At 42.3% G+C, this 17,678-nt stretch overlaps 1 protein-coding gene across 4 annotated transcripts in view; it reads left to right on the top strand.

Moving 5' to 3' along the window:
- Nucleotides 1-17,478, top strand: part of ttll7 (tubulin tyrosine ligase-like family, member 7) — a 69,006-nt gene extending 51,528 nt beyond the window's left edge. Inside the window, exons 17-22 of one of the 4 annotated variants that reach the window (XM_029430151.1) lie at nt 919-1,053; nt 3,980-4,060; nt 5,894-6,054; nt 8,887-9,060; nt 14,711-14,815; nt 15,649-15,785. In XM_029430151.1, the coding sequence (XP_029286011.1) occupies nt 919-1,053; nt 3,980-4,060; nt 5,894-6,054; nt 8,887-9,060; nt 14,711-14,771 (612 nt within the window). In that variant the 3' untranslated portion in view covers nt 14,772-14,815; nt 15,649-15,785. Of the gene's footprint in view, nt 1-918; nt 1,054-3,979; nt 4,061-5,893; nt 6,055-8,886; nt 9,061-10,386; nt 10,508-14,710; nt 14,816-15,648 lie in introns of those variants that run through there. The other 3 variants (XM_029430148.1, XM_029430149.1, XM_029430150.1) reach the window with 3 other exon arrangements.
- Nucleotides 17,479-17,678: the final 200 nt, after the last annotated feature.

Genomic DNA, 17,678 nt, shown 5'->3' with positions numbered 1-17,678 from the left:
TTGCTTTCCGCCTGCCTCCTCCATTCCCCTTCCTTCTATACAAGTACGCTGGTAACCTTTGGATACAGTGGAACGAAATGAAATGGAGCAGAATACTTTTTAACATTAAGAACAAAACTAAGTGGAAAACCTTTTTTTTTATTTTAAACGGTCTTGCACACTTGACTTCTCTGGGCGAATCATACCTGTGGGGATAAGTGCATGCTGGTACAGGAAATCTGAAATTGGATATAGGTTCACCAGTGAGCGCGTTGCTCCAGCTATAAAAAAAAACAAAAGAAGGTATTTTGAGGTTTTTCTGATTTTTATACATGGCCAGATGCATGTTACTGATACCGTTCTGAGCTAACGGCTATGTAAAGAAAATAATGATCTGCGATTATACTAGGAGGCAGCAGGATCATAAATGAATGAGCCCTCAGGGCAAAAACTTACCTGTTCAGGAAATATCAGTGATATTTGAAATGCCTCCCGATAATTTAAAATAATAATGAGTAATATTCAGAATACAGTAATGACACATTTCACACTGCTCGCGTTGTTTTTGACATTTTAACAAACACTCATGTGTGAATGCAACTTTATATTCTGTATATATACTTCCTAAATAAATTGGGATTGATAAAATGTTAAAGGTGAAAATGTAATGTCCATTTGCCTTCATTGTCAGGGGAAAATACCAACCATTAATAATGAAAATAATCATTAATTGCAGCCCTTTAGGAATTACATCTACTCAGTATACTAGAATTAAATCAGATCGTAGTACTTTGCGGTCTTTTCACAGATTTAAATACATTTCTGTTAATAACCTGGTGTATGTGTTGATAATATAGTGTTGTAATGAAACCTTTTTTCTGAAAATGAATATGTATAAGTATCCTCAATAGGTTTCTCTCTCCTTGTGTGTGAGTGTAGAGCGAACCGCTGATAAACCTGAGGAGTAAAGAGCAGGAGGCCGAGCTGGTGCGTCAGACTCTGGCCGCGCTCACCGCCATGAGGATCAGGTTTCCGGGCAAAACCGAGGACGAGGCTGAAGCTGTGCTGGATGAGGTGTGCGCAATATTTCTACTGTATTTCTGTGTGAATCACCTTATACAATAATGTATTGATGTGTGTATCAAAAATGATTTAGAGGCAGAAACAGAGTGTAAAATGGAACAAAGTAACAGACTGAAATAAATGAGGACAGAGAAAGTGGGAGAGAACATGGAGTACAAGTGGTGAACAGAAATCCGGGCCCACTGTATTCCCAAAGCCCCCTCTTTGGCCAGGTGCGGTCACTCTGCAGCATAACTAAGAGTGACCTCCTTGCCTCCCTCCACAATAGCCCGTCCGCTCTGGCTTGGCTCCCATTGTCTTTCAAACGACCCCAGTGACAACTTGTCGGTCAGTTTGGAGCCCCAGCGCTATTCCCTGCTGCTCCTTCGTATTAATCACTGCATCCTCTATTTCTGGTCAGATCCCTATGTCCTATCTGTATGTGTATGTGTCTTTGTACTTGTGTGTTTGTGATATGGCTTAAGCCATTGTTTAAATGTATGTTTTGTAAGATACAAACAATAGAAGCATCGGCTCATATGTACAGCATTATCCTGGGTGTAAACGATGTTTATTATGCACGTACTGTTGGAAGCAGGCTTCATAATAATTAGTTAGTTAACTAGCTACTATTAGCAGCTATAACCAGCGTGCTTCATTTAGTTTATAGATTAATTAAATAAATAAATAAAAAGCAAAAATTGATATTACATTTCGTCAAAGTAATAACAAAAGACAAAAAAACGATAAAAGAGCGGCAGACGCACACCAGAAGCAAACGCATCAGTGGCACAAAAGGAGCCGACTATGAAAGCGCTCATCCGTCCAGTCTACTCTGACGCTGACCTCATTTACAGTCGTCACTGTCCTCACAACCAGCTGTCCTTTCAGCACTGCAGCTCCCGCGGTGCTGAAAGGACAGCAGCCGTCCAGAATGTCTTCACCCGGCTGACTAATGACTGAAAGATCACAAAAATTGTTTCACATAAGATTATACCTCATCATTATCTGATGGAAATCACAGGTTGAATGATTAAGAATGCAGCTTTGCTATTTCGAGTCCTCCTGACTGTGATCATAAGTGAAGAGCGCCTCGGGTCAATCGAGCCCACCCGGCCAATCCGCACTGTCCAATATGCAAAAATATGCTTTTAGCCACCATCTGAACATATCCGGCAAACTGCAAACTTTATGCATTACAGTAGAACAATTGTCAGGACTGGTGTGTGTTTAAGAGAGAGAGGGAGTTACGGAGAGAGGGGAAGGGAAGGTAGAAGGTGATAATACATACATTGCCCTCACAAGAATAGCAAAACCTGTATATGTGTGTGACATCGAGGTCGTTAGAGACAAATATCACCACATCTGTACTGTTAACAAACCCTAATGAGAGCTCCATGGAAACGCAAATGAGCAACTGCACCTGTACTATTGCCTCAGGAGAGAAAGGAGTGTTCTCTTTGCACGAAAACAATCTTTGGCAATTTATGTTTTCCACAGTAAAGTTGAGGTCTAATTGGGCTAATGCTGTGTTTCTATCCGAGTAATTGGCTCTTTTATCTTTCACTCAAAACCTGCTTTTGGAACCATTGACAGGTGAAACGTATGGTGTGCGTTTTGTTGTGCTTTAATTGAGGCTAATATGTGTACGAATGAAAGAAATGTGACAAATGGGCGTACATCTGGCCAGACAAGGATCATAAGGTTCTTATTGAGAGAGAATACTAAACAAGCAAACAAGTAACTTCCTGGAATGCGAACAAAAGTGTTTACTGTATACCGTAGCTCTGTATCTGTCAATCCTTGTTCATTGTTTTTTTGTGCGTGTGTGTGTGTGTGTGTGTGTGTGTGTGTGTGTGTGTGTGTGTGTGTGTGTGTGTGTGTGTGTGTGTGTGTGTGTAAACATAAAGTTTACACTGGAACCTCCCAATGGGAGCACTGTTTGCAGGGGATCTACATGCTATGTGAGAGGTTTATGTGCACCAGTGGGGATATGTGGACTTAGTCAACAGAGCAACAATAACATTGCCTGTAGGTACACAGTGATGTTGGCACTAGGAGCAAGTGCATGGGAATATCCTGCACAGCTTTTGAGCATAATGACACACGCCCCAAAGGATTTTTGACACACCCGCAAAACATAGGGTTTTTCTGCTCAAGAACCAAAGATGCCGACTCGATTATCCCTGGGTTGTGCTACAATTATTTTACAGACAAGCACTGTATTCTGTAAGTCCTCGCCACATTTTAAATATCATTTTGGTAGGCCACCTTGAAGTTAATTAACATTTCCATGTATATATTTTTTACAATAATGAAAGTGGTCCAGTAAAAAAACAGAGAGATCTGCACACTGTACAAACCTTCCTTCTTACATTATATTTCCTGTGTTGCATCACGTGCAAGAAGCCACAAATCGCACAAGCATTGCAGCTCTACCCGTAATGGTTACTGCCATGTTTGAACCTGGAACCTTTCCATATTGGAGATCTATGTGTGAAAACCAAAAACGCATTACGAGACAGAAAGATGAGCCAAGCAATGATACAGATTCCATGTCTGGGCTGAAGTGTGACGGTGGGAATGAGCTGGAGACTTTTTATACTTTTAAAATACTAAAAGAAAGTAGTAGAGTTAAACTGTGCTCCAGCATTGCAGGTGTCTTTTTAGCGTGGTATGTTGATTTCACTATTGTTGTTGGCAGTGATTGAAGCGCACACACAGTACAATGGCTGCTCTGTAAGATTACTGTAATAAGTTTTATGGAATAAAATGGCAGTGTTGAAAATGATACCTTTAAAATACTCTGAGGGTGTTTTTAAATGTGTTGCTTTATTGTAATTTTACTTTGTTATAATATTATACTATTAAAACAAGTTTTATGCATGTTCAAAAGATTATTTTACACTTTTTTTTTAACCCAACTTTTCTTCAACAGATCCTTGACAACTGGAAATACCACAAATCAAAGGTGGCCTCCTATTGGCTCGTGAAGCTGGACTCTACCAAACAGCGGAAGGTGAGTCTTGTGATTTTAATCAGAATGCAAGATATCTGAGACAATTTAGATCTGACTTGCCCCTCCAGAGAATTGGAGGAAAGTTTTACTTCATGTACCAATGTCCAGCAAAATATCTGTCTAAAACATTTACATCCTTTACTGCTCAAGATACGCTCAGCATCACACAATTATTTCAAACCTCTAATTACCATATTTGTTGAAATCTGGTGACTGCTTCCTAAGCGGACGAGATCATAACCCCAATAGACAACGACAGACAATTCAACAAAGAAGAGAAGTTGAGAGTTGTAGCCTATTGGTACGTATGTGTGTTTGAGAAAGCGCTTGAGTTTGAGTTATTACCACTTATGACAATAACTTATAACAATGAATTAATACTAGTTAGATTCAGAGATTATTGTCAGCAGTAAAACTTCCTTTTTTAGACATGTCTTTAAGTCTTGAGCCACATTTATCTTTTGACACCTGTATAAGTTTCCCGCCTTCGCCCTTGCTCCCACACTGTCTGGCGTTACCATGTATAGAATGGACGTTGTTAAAACTGGTGAATATGACAAAATGTCACAGCTCCTACCTATTCCTTTGAATTCTTTTGAATAACTTTTAAAATACGAAAATATTCCCAAAATCAAACTTCAGAGAAATAAATAAAACGACTAGCATGAAGATCATTATCATGTCAGACAGTGACAGGTAGAGAGACAACGAAAAGGATGTAAACAAAACAGTAGATGGGACAAGACGTGAAATGGCATCCGGTAGGCGTGTCAGTAATGATGTGATCTCTCAGCCACTGCTTTCTGCACAACTGCGCTCGGCTGTGTTGTGGGCTGTGGCGCTGCAAGCTGATGTTTTATTTGTGAGTGGAGCAGCCTAATGAGCAGCAGGCAGAGGTCAGGAATGTAGCGCCCACCACTCTGCCATCTGATTACCATACCAAAAACATATCTGTGTGTGTGTTTACTCATCTATCAGTTTGTCTGAGTGTGTATGCGTGTGTCTCGTTCGCCTCGTATTGCTGCAGGGAAATCTTGCCTCTTCGCATCGCAAACACATGCACGCACACACAGTCAGACGGGCACGTCAGTAATGAGCAGCGAGGAAATCAAAGTCAAAAGAGCCACAGCGCTGCACTCTGAGCTGGGTGAAAAGAGATAGAAAAAGGAAGGAAGAGAAGGCAGTGAGGTGGGGAGGGATGGGGAAAACGAAGAAGGGAAGATGGAAGAAAGTTGGCGCAGGTGTCCTCAGACCGCCTGGGAACTTCTGACACCTTCTCCCCAAGACTGACGTCGGTGCAGCAATTAGTCCTCTGCCATGCTCTCCACTGTCTGTCCCAGCATTTTTTTCCCGCTTCTACCAAACACGCACAAACACACACACACACACACACACACACACACACACACACACACACACACACACACACGAGCTGAATGTCTGTGCATGCTTTAACATGAACGCAGAGATAAAACTGTTCAAATCCTCACTACATATGTTTAAGATCTGATTAAATTAGATTTGTGTGTGCATACGGCGCTATATGTGTTGGTGTTCGTGTGTGTGTGTGTGCGTTTGTTTATTCATTAATGCAAGCTGGCTCTCTGTTTCTGAGTGAATGCATTAGCCTTTGTGATTGCTAATTTTAAGGTGAGAGGAAAAAAAAGAAAAAATCTTACAGTTGGAACAAATGCCAACTCACGCATATCAAATAGAAATGCTTTTGTCGTGCAGCATTAATTTCCTTCATTATCACATGCTTGATTTAAGCTTTGTTGCTCTCTCTCTCGCTTTCTCTCTCCCCGTCTCCCTCTCACTTTCTCTGTCACTCAGGTGCTGGATATTGTGCGTACCAATGTGCGCTCAGTGCTGCAGCGGATCTGGAGGGAGCCTGACGTAGACAGTCTCCACCTCTACCGGCTCTTTAACCGCGTCTTCAACCGGCTGCTGTGGAGTCACGGCCAGGGCCTGTGGAACTGCTTCTCGAACACCGGGTAGGCCAATCTGAGCAAAGTTGTTAGCGGGGTTAGGATGAGGGTGCAATGTCTGGGGTACCACGTCACAATCCAAGGTTGGGGGAAAAGCCTGCCATCATAGAGAGGAAACGCAAGAATTGTTAATATCTTGAAGGTTCTTAATATGACTTAAAGCAAGACAAAAAAATCTAAAGGGATGTGGACAGTTTGAGTGTCACAAAGTGTACCCTCGAATGAACTGAGATGTTCATGGAAACTATTTTTTCTAAATGAACCCAAACAAATATTCACACTGCAGCCAATTACCACTCCATTCATCGCACAACACGGCTCTTTTATCTCCATAACTAGAAGTTCATGCACCACGCAGTCTCCCAATGGCCTTAAGCCCAGTGTTCGTCAATATATCCTTTTCAGCGACAGCAGGGACGAATTGCCATTTATATTCAGTATGACGAGGAAAGCAACCGCAGCTGAATGACAGAGAATGAGTGACAGACCAACCAGACCCCGCTGCACTTTCCTGAAAGCTCTTGGGGATGAAAGAAACATGTTACTCTGTGGAGACAGGGTGCAAATTAAGGTCACAGATCTGGGCTGTTAATCAGGGCTTTTTCACAGGTGAGAGCAAGAAAAGGAGAGGGGCGGAAGGGAAGCAGGAAGGAGGTGAACGAAGGCCTCTTAGTTCTTTTATTATGGTTTGTTATCAGATGCTTTGAAGTTTTCCTTTTGGCTTCTTTTTTTTTTCTCACTTTTTTGATGCCACAGGAAGTGGCTTTTTACAAGATGAGTCACTGCAGGGACAGCCATCTTGATCATGTTACTATATAAACCCCATAGCGGTAGACTCACAAACACACAGTCATACAAAACTAAACACATATTTGTGCTCAAAGACAGATGAAGTTGGTTTCCACATTTTTTTCTCAAACAGAGCCACACATGCAACACGTACACACACACACACACACACACACACACACACACACACACACACACACACACACACTCACACAATGTCCTGTATATACAACCCTGACAATGCAGACAGCTGCTGTGCTGGTAGCTTTTCGTCTCGTCTGTGATGAAGGTGTGACCTGCTTGCATCTCCTCCTCTCCATATTCTTTACAGTTCAGTTGTTCAGTGGCCGTGTTTCCCTCGACACAGAGGGCTCAGAGGGTGTAACTGAAGTCGCAGCCCACAGCTCTCTACTTTCTCCTCCCTTACTTCCTCGTAAATGAGGGAGAGTGAGGAAGGCAGTGAGCGGGTGATAGAGATGAAGGGGATGATAAGCGAGAGACCCGGTGACAGGAAAAGCGTGAGAGTGATTGAAAATGAGATCATTTTTTTTTAAACGTTAGAGAAAAGATTGCATGGAGGCGTAGAGGCCTGGGGGGGGGGGATTAGCCTAGCCTAGCCTCAGCCCACCCCAGCACGCTGCACCCCATGCAGCTTTTGTCTGACTCCAGCCTGCCTGGATGATCCAGCTAGCTCGATCGCCTATCGTCCGGGCCCTCCTCACAACAGGCCATGACCCAAACATGGATGAAACCAATAGGGGGCCCCGATGTCACGCAGCGAAAGAGAAGCGTTGCACCTCGAAAAGCACACTCCAAATCCGAGTGCAGCCCCCCTCCCCCCGTGCTCCTCTATTTCTCGTTTGATATTTTATCTAAGGGACTTAACAACAATCAAATGGCCTAGCAGCTATTGTGGGCGATGAATTCAACAGGCTTTGAAAACGACTTAGAGAAAGAGAATGGAAACACAGTTTTGAAGCCTTTCAGAGGAAGCACCCCCCACCTCCCAAGGAGTGAAAGGGGGTAGACATCAAACGTACCCCCCGGGGTTGTGTGTCTCAGTTGTTGAAGCTCTCTCACAGTCAGGGGTATGTCCGGGGCTGTAAAGAGGGTTAACTGTACTTGGCTTTGTTTCATCCTTCCTCTTGTCGTGTCTGTGTGTTTTCCTGCATGTCTGCGTGAGAGTCTGTGCAAATGTACATGCACACGTGTACAGTAAAAGACCACACATTAGAGAACAGCTTTCCATACATATCAATGAATGTGACTTATTCTGAGTGCCTGCATCGTGCATACCAGCGTTCCTTTTGTTAACGGAAACTACGACTAAATATATTTGACAACAAATGTGTTTTTGCATGGACACTTAAACACTTAACTGTGGCGATAACAATATAACTGCAATATGTTGGAAAACTTTACCCAAATCTCTCTCTCACACACACACACCCACACACACACCCCACACATACACACACACACAGCCGCTCAGTCCGACTCTGTCTGTCCTTGTCTCAGTCCTGACAATTGTGCTACTATAATGCATAAGTATGTGGTTTGCAGGGTCAGGTCGGGTGTGGGTGTTTTTTGCATGTTGGGCGGTGCAGACCGGCTCTCATAACGGACTGGGTGGATGCGTCACTAATGAGTCAACAGTCAGGAGGACTCAGAGTAGCAAAGCTTCATCATTCAACCTGTGTTTTTCATTAGATAATGATAAGATAAAATATGAAATAAGATAAAATATTGGTTTTGGCTAAACTAGATTGAATGAAATGTTCAATATAATCTGATAACATTTGACTCAGAGCTAAGACTACATTTAAAATAATCACAAACACTATGAAGGATAGAAACGACAAAAATGTCACTAAAACTAATAAGCAATTTTGTCTAAAGAGCAAGACTAAATCCAAAATAGCTGCCAAACCTTGGTGCATACACATGATATACATGTACTGTGTACTGATGCATACATTGTGATGCTAATATACTATAACTACGTACTTAATTTCACTGTGTGCGCGCGCCTTCTCGTTTGCTCTCCAGTTCGTCGTGGGAGTCCATCTTCAGTAAGAGTAGCGAGGTGGTGTCACCGCAGGAGCTGCAGTGCTGCCGCCGGCTGGTCCAGCTGTGCCGGGACTGCCTGTTGGTCGTCTTCAAGTTTGTCTCAGAGTCCCGTGGCTCTTTGACCGGACTCAGCCCTGAATGGGACGACACAAGGTGAGATGTCTTCCCACTAAGCTCTTTATTTCTGGAAAGATTCTTAAAGCTTTCCTGCTGTAATAGATAGTTTAATGTACTGTAAGGTTGCGTGAAAGGAGTCAAGGACATGATGGGATTTAAGAGTCTGCTGGTAGGTCCCAGGTTGTAGTCTGTGTTCTTGTGCAAGATGGTCTCCTGGTAATCTTAACGCAGGTTCAGTATACTGGTGGGCCTATTTTCCCGCCCCTGATATGTGCGTGTTGTGATGGTTTTTAGTGTCGTGATACCATTATGACCATTTATCCGGTGCACTAGTTTAATCTGTAAACTAGGACAATATAAACAATGAAAATAATCTGAAGACTTTTCAGGCATCAGGATTAATGCCCTTTCCAGAGCAAGAGCTCAATGAAACACAGAGGTGCATAAATAAACTTTGTTAAAACTCCCTTTAGAACGCACTGAAAAAACCCACTTTGACATAAAGACAAGAAAACTTTGATTTCAACAGCTATCATCATGAAACCTGTCTCAGAAAACATTTCCCCTTTCTCCTCCATGGAGACCTAGAGCCATCATCCTAATCACATAACCTCGATAAAACAAACAAAAAAAAAATCTGCCTCATTCTATTTTTAAGGTTGATCCCCGCAGGAGACAGCAGCTCAGGTTTGGAGTGAGCAAACTTTTAAAGAACATATGCTTTGGGCTGGCAGACAGGGAGGGAGGAGGGTGGGTAGAGGGGAGTGAGGGAGTGTGCTGTTAACAGGAAATAATGGCCCACAGATTAGCGCTCAGGTTAGCCCGGGGCCCCCCGAGGCCTGCTTAATTCAATTAGAGCCCAGATGAGCCTGTGTAGCAAATGACCTTACGAGAGAGGGAGAGAGAGAGAGAGAGAGAGAGAGAGAGAGAGAGAGAGAGAGAGAGAAAGAGAGAGCTCTTTTTTTTCTTGGGGCCTCGCTTTACATGATTCATAACTCTTGCGCATATTTTAACAGGCTATCACTTTGCGCCTACAGTATAAAATCCTCAGCTGTTAAAAAAGAAAGAAAGTAAGTGGGGTTTGTGTACAGTTGTAGAGCTCCTTATGTTCGAACTAATCTGACTTTGTTGCTATTGATTGTTTTATCTTGAGCATATTTGTTTTCGAGGTTAGATTCAAGAATATATATGAATCAGTGGACTATGTGAGGACTAATTGGATTTAATAACTCGAGCACGCACACAATGACACACTTGGTGTATCCATATGTTTGCCTTAGGTATCCTTTAGAGTCCATGTAAGCATGCATTAGTCTGTCTCTCCTTATTTCTTCTGTGTCTATATATGTCTGTGTAAAAAAGCTTACCATTTGCTGCTGGACCAGCCTCTACCCATGGCTCCACACCTGCTGCTGTCGCTGCCGCTTCTTCCTCCTCTTCCTCCGTATCTTCGCCCCTCGACGCAGGTCTCTGCTCGGTTTAGTTCTGCTAAACCCCCCATCTTCCAGCACCGTCCCTGTTCCCCGCTTTCTTCTGCTCCCCACCACCTCATAGCTGTAACAAAGGCTTGATCCCAATGATGGCTGCTTTGGCTGCACAACCTAACCGTCTAGCATGGTCTCCTCTCCTTTTCCTTACAAATATTCAATTAAGTGATGTTTGGATTGACTTTTACGGCATGACAATCGGATATGTTTCAAATGATCTTAAGCCCAAAACCATAAACAATGTATTTGAAAGGAAGGAGATGGGAGAAGGAAGCATATTAAGACTGTTTGGAGCACTGTTTGTCCGCACCGCAACCATTCGGCCAGCTTGCTGTACGTCACCAGCCAATCACCCTGCTGCCACATGCTTAACTATGCCTTTCACTCAACGCTTTTATCAAGAGCATCTTACCCTGAGTGCAGTTTCAGTACGAGTGGCCTCAGTGGGAACCTGAGCGCCTCACCTGCTCTGCATCAGTGTCATGATCAACCTAAGCACCGCACTCTTCTTGTCACAGAAAATGGCTCGGCTTGCATCGCGTGTTTTGCAGTCTCACAACCCCGACGGTTCACATCTCTCCATCAGGCATGCAGGGAACGGTCGCAACCCGCCGCCATTTCAGATAGATGAGAAGCAATTAAGATTATTTTCTCATTGATGCATAAGTTTTCTATGAGAGGGTAAATTGTGTGTCTGTGTGTATGAGAGCGTGTGCGTGTGCATGCACATCATGTGACTGTTCATCCGTCTCTCCTTAATGTGTCACATTTAAAGTATTTCTCTCGAGATGTATCCACATCCGACTACAACAACAAGTACATTCAAAGGATAGGTTCTGTTTGAAACAATACTCACATGCCGATATGTACATTGGACCAGTTTTCTGGTTCCTTACTGGCTGTGAAGACATCACTTCCTAACACTTCCTGTCCCCTTGGTGAGGGACAAAATCCACAGGCCTTCATCCTTCCTTCAATAACTGTCTTCCTATTAACAAGGGAAACACAAAGGGGCCACATTTCGTACTTAAAAGTCTAACTTTGGAAGCTACCTACTTGATTTGTCTAACTCACACTACTGAAGCCACATATTAGCTTCAGCTGAACTTTGCATTTTTACATGGAAAGAGGATTTATGGATTTTGTCCCCCATGTCAGTCGAATTAGTAAGGACAGCAATGATAATTACTGCAATCTATAACTTACCAATGTACATGGGCATGTTTGAAAAAATGTGAACATATCCTTTAATGTAATCTAGTAAATAAATGATTTAATATTAAATAATAATTAGGTTTATTTTATGAGGTCAACATCACAACTTCATCAACACCAGTGGAGAAATCGACGGCCATTACCTGGTTCCTATTAGATGTGTCGTTTCAATGCAAAGATGAAAACTAGGAAATGTGAAATATTCATATGCACCAGCTTTTGACCTGCCATAGTGTTTGAGAACACTACCATTGGGGCACAGTCACGCATGCGCAAAATTAGCATTGGCCAATATTCGCCTCCCATTTTTCGTTCAATGCGAGCGAAGGTGCAAATAAGACATTTTCTCCCGGCAGCAAAGCAAATTCACATTTTTTCAGCGCATGGAGTTTAACTTTGGTGAACTTTGACCGGTGAAGTCGCAGCCTCGACCAATAGGGTTGACCCTACTTGGCACAACCCACATTCAGCATGAATATCGACAGGCAGTGCTTACAGGCAAGATTATGTTCCTGTATTGCCTATTTCTCTCCTTGAAAGGTTTTTAGAAATGTATTTTAGTGTACTATTTAGCTTTAAAAGGAGAAAGCTTGTGACCCGGCCGCCATGTTGAAAACTGTCATGGCAAAACCAATTACTGCCGATCAGCCGGAGCAAAATCACCTCGGCAGGCGATCGGGTCACTCGCCTGCATTTGCGCATGTGTGACCGTCCCCTTATGACACTTGTATACTATGTATGACATTTCTCAAAGGCTGAAGTGTACAGATATCTTACAGTTTCCAGTTCAATATGTAATCATACACAAAGAAATGCCTGTCTGGAAGACCAGTTTAGTAATCCTCCACATTTTGATGACTTGAGCTATTGAAATCAAACATCATATTCAGGCAAATTTTTCTCCTTTGAACCAACTAAATATCCACACTGTGCCGTCTCTTGTGCATGTACACACACATACATAACACATACACTCGCAGAGCTCTTGGCAGCCTTTGGCACACGTCAAAGTGAGTCTGTTGGCTGGGGTCTTTGGGGTCTCCATTGTTGACCACACCTGCTCACTCTTGTTCAAGCATCCTTCCTATGTTGAGTGCCCTGATCAGGTGTGTCAACAGTCACGTGGGTCTTATCAAAGTCCTTCAGTCTGTGTGGGCAGATGAGAGGAAGTAGCCAAATAGCTCCACTAATGACTTTCTTGTTAAGCCTAGAATTACTGTCACTACCCAAAGACAATTTTCCCATGATGACAAAAGTTTCAGATTCTATTAACTTTCATCTGTCTGAAAAGTGTGGCAGTAATTAGGGTTAATTGGGGTGTTGAGCTGAATGTGGGTTGCAGATAACCTTCAAGCCTCTTTGTACCTCTTGGTTTATGATTGCGTCAGCTATCGCGGCAGTCTTACCCTCCATCCTTATTCATGGTATTTTTTTTGTCTGGCCCCCTCTTAATTTGCTGTGGCAGTTGCTTCTCGATGGAGGACCTAAGAGTAGCGATAAAGGCCTGTCAGTACTAACAGTGGTAGATTGCAGCTTTGCATGTAAGGAGCAGAGTAGAGGAGCATCTTTCTGTCTCCCTGTCAACTGATGGATTGAAGCAAAGCACAAGTGTAGGAACAAGCCTCCCCCTGGTTTTCAAGCATGCACGTTGTTGCCAAGACCTTCTTCATGATCAAAAGGAGGACGAACCTGGAAGATACCGAATGAGAGTCCAATTAAATATAGCCTGCAGAGACAGCAGCCGCTTGGACGTGAGACGCTCTCCTACCCCACCCCTTGCCACTAGCAGCACCGTGAGGCTTTCTATGAGCAGCATATTCTCAAAGTGAATAGCAGAGGATCTCTGAAGAACACACACACCGGCCCCCAATGAATGTTCAATATTTGATTTTCTTTCTTTCTTTTTTTTACTGCCATTTCCATACCTATGCTTCGTTTTTTTTTCCTTTTTTTGTGAAAGCCTTATAGAAATCAAACCACAAGTCCATGAACAGAATCCCAATGGATGAATACGGTGAATCTCATAGAAGAAGATGTGGACTAAGGTGCCGAGCACGGGGAAAGAGAAACATGAGAAATGTAGAGGAAATTAATCCAAAAGGTGACACAAAATCATTGTATGGAAGAAGTAAATGTGTAAGGCTTAAAGCAAAGCATATCCTGCTGTCCCTCTTGGGTTTGAGTGGGGGAGTTTAAGAAGTACTGCCGGACTGAGCCCTTGTTCAAGTCCAGTCAGAGACGAAGAAGATGTGCTGGAGGGATACCTACGGCCCACTTGAAGCTGCTTCAAGGACACTCTCGTTGAACTAAATGAAGTTAATTTGAAACCCTTCTAACTCTCCCGAGTCTGGGACTGTGTTGGAGCGGACGCCCTGAGCGACATGTGCTTTTTTCCCTCTTTCCGGTCGACTTTAGAAGAAACTGCTCGGCTAATTTGTCCAAGAGCTATTTCACAAGGAGAGAGGGAGCTGTCAGAGAAAAAGTATGCTATCTCCGCACCAGCATAAAAAAAAAGATATTATTTCTCCATTCTGTAATTCTCAGCCCCAGTGGCTCCCTTTTGATTAGATTGTCACATCTTTAACACTTCCACAGGGACTCTTTCTTTTGTCTATTGTATTCGTTTAACTAAAGGAGTATTAGATGTATTTTTTATTAGCTACAGTTCAGTGCTGCGATTGTGGCGTTAAGGTCACATAATGTATAACATCCCAATATGACAAGTGTGCTGTAAAAGCCCATAAATGTAAGTAATTCTTCCAACTGATGAGTCTGGAAGACTTCCAACTTTCCCTGTCTCCTGTCTTCTGAACAGTAACCCAACATTTGCATAACCTTCAGTTAACCTTGTCCAGGATTTGATCATCTCATCTGGCATTGCTCTGACAACCATATCTGACTCATTTCCAGTAGCTAAGGAAGATGGGAGCAGGGTTCTGCCCCGTCCTGACTCTATCTCAACCTGACGCTGGTCTCATTCTCAGGTACTGGAACGCTGTTAGCAGGAGCTGCCTCACTGCTCTGTCTCGGTGGAAGGTGTCATAGAAAAGTCTTAGAAAGGTACTGACGCCTATGCCGCGGAATGATAGGTGAGGATTTTCTGTTCATGATACCAACGATATAAAAAGAGTCAAAGTTGAAAGATTCCGTTGTCCTGAAAGAAAACAAACTGCTTCTGTCAGTATGAGGTCAATCATTTGTTACTCTACGAGCACATACAATAATACTGCATGCAACCCAATTAAAAAGGATTGTAACTGAGAGCACGATGTGTATATATCACTTTAGATTTGGTACATTATACAATAAAATTAGAGCTGTAATGATTAAATAATCGAATGAATTATCAACTATTTTGATAATCGGGTAATGAAAATAGTTGATAATAATCACTGATAATTCTTTTAAGCAAAAAAGCTAAACAATTGCTGTTTCCAGCTTTTCAAAGAGTATTTGATGCCTTTTTTGGTCATAGATGATAGTAAACTGAATATATTTGTGTTTTGGACTGTTGGTCAGACAAAACAAGACATCTTGTCACCTTGGTGTGTGGGGAATTACATAGTTATTTTCTGGCATTTTATAGACAATATGATTGATTGATTAATTGAAACATTTTTTAATGGTTACACAAAATAACCCAGATCATATGGATCTCACAATTTTTCTTTCTCGTTTTCAACGGGAGGGTGATGTCATAATATCTTGAAGTCATCAGGCTATTATTAAAGTTTATATGTGCAAATGGAGACTGCCATAACACGGTAGAATCAATATATGAAGCGTGTGCAGTGTGTGGTCTCAGTGCTGAGCACTAATGCGCCCTGACCTCTAAAAATGTGGCCTTTGCATATCTAATCCTCTCATTATGTTCATCCTTTCCCCTAATCCCTCCGTCCCTCGTTGTTCTCCGTCTGTCCAGGTATCTGCTGCCAGTGACCTCCCAGTTCATCATGAAGTGGCCTTCGTCCAACTTTGGCCGTATCTCCTCGGCCGTGCCACGCTCACGCAGCCTTTTCGCCGCCAGGATGGGCCACTTCTGAGGTCAACCCTGGCTTCCGACACCTCGCCTTTTGACCTCAACCTCCCTCCCCTGACTCTCACCCAGCCAAACTTTGATCTCAGCAAGTCCGGTAAGGATCTGAATTTGAGGAAGCTCTGGACACTGGCCGGAGCCAAAAACCTGGGCCTACATCCTGTTGAAGACCAACAACTTAAGGCCGGATGATTTGGGATTGCTTAAGGGCCTCGTTCAGTTTAGATTAGTTTGGACCGGCCTAGACCAGCAGACCACCGGTACCCTCACCCCCTACCTTTAGCCCCAGTAACACCAGACAATGGGTGACTCTTTTCTCATTGTAATTGCTGTATTATACCTACTCACTGTACAGTTACAAGTCATGGTACTGTAAAAGAAAAGAATAACAAATACTAAACAATGCAAGGATTATTTATTTATGTACTTACTTCTTTTGTAAGGTATTCCATGAATGCAGTGAATGCTGATGCAGAATGCAGATATGGAATGATATCAACCAAGCTATCCCTTTTTTGAGAAAGTGGATCTAAAAAAAACAAAAAGCTTATTTTTGCTGGCTGTAATCATTTATTTTAAATCTGAATTTAATTTATTGCATAACTTATATCAGAGGTTTATGTTTATAAGGTTTCAACAGTCACTTTATGTTTCAGTTTTTTTTTTTACAGTCGAGAACTCAAAAACTGTTTAACTTTTGAATGCTAATGCTTCATGTTTTACTTATGTGATATTAAGTGCAGCATTATAAAGCAACACCATTTTTAGAATGTCAACGTAGTAAAGCCAAGCCTCGTTGCCTCTTACAGAACGAGCTGACTTTGACGCCGCAAAGAGCCAAACTTAAAGTCTTAAGAGAGCACCCAGTTCCTAATATGCACTTTGCAGTATGTAACAGAAAGAGAAAGTCGGTGCACATTGCAGTAGTGTTTGCATGCCTAGATTTTAGTCCCTCGCCCAGATGTAGTGGTTAGACAGGAGCTGCGTTTTGGAATATACTTGAAGTTTTGTGTTGTCATTCTTAATTATTATGTCTTTGTGTCGCCTTCACAAAGAAGGAGACTCTTCACTTTTAGGTTTGTCGCCTGGAGTACAGACGTGTGGAAGATAATAAGGAAGTGTTGCATCACTTACGGATTGCGCGGCACGTTGAATGACTCGGCTTAGCTGCCCAAGTGTTCTGTACTGTACCCGTGTGGATTTGCCTGGGACGAGCAGCTGCAGCCTTTTATTTTTCTCACCGCACTGTAGGTACAAGTGCCAGGGAGATCATGGATGTGCCAATAATAATCACATCTACTTAATGTGTTCAGTTGAGTTTTATTTAAGGTTATTATGTCATAGAACTACTGTAGGACCTCAGTTAAATACAGTATTTAATAATTGATAGGGAGAAACGCAGTGTTATATGTTTAGTAGTTTACTCGCCTCTGTGTACTACCCCCATGAGATGACGCTAGACTTTTAAAGATGGTAGTCTGTCAGCAGAGTGTGCATTACAGTACAGTGTGCATTTTATAATCCTGAGTAACTTGTGTAGCAGCAATGCTGTGCTAAATCTGCTCAAATTTAAACTCCCCATACACTGAACATCACTTGCCAATTTTTAATTTATTTTTGCCTGATTTTATTTGTGTTATTTAAGAGTAGTACGTCTTCATTTTGAGGAGTGAGATTTTTAATTTTACATAGCAATAAAATGTTTAAACAAACGCATTTCCTCTTTTTGTCACTTGTTTTCTTAAGGTAGAAATGAGCGTCTTTATTAGACTGTTTTCAAATGAACAATGTTGTTGCTCTCTGTTCACTCTATGCTACAAACGTCCCTGGTTGATTTTGACGAAATCGTGACACCCCAGGTAATTACTGCAAAAAGTCTATAATAGCATTTTTTACTTAGCCTATAGAATAATATT

This window comes from Cottoperca gobio, chromosome 4, assembly GCF_900634415.1.
Source record: "Cottoperca gobio chromosome 4, fCotGob3.1, whole genome shotgun sequence".
Classification (NCBI taxonomy): Eukaryota; Metazoa; Chordata; class Actinopteri; order Perciformes; family Bovichtidae; genus Cottoperca; species Cottoperca gobio.
This window is presented reverse-complemented; position numbering and strand designations above follow the sequence as displayed.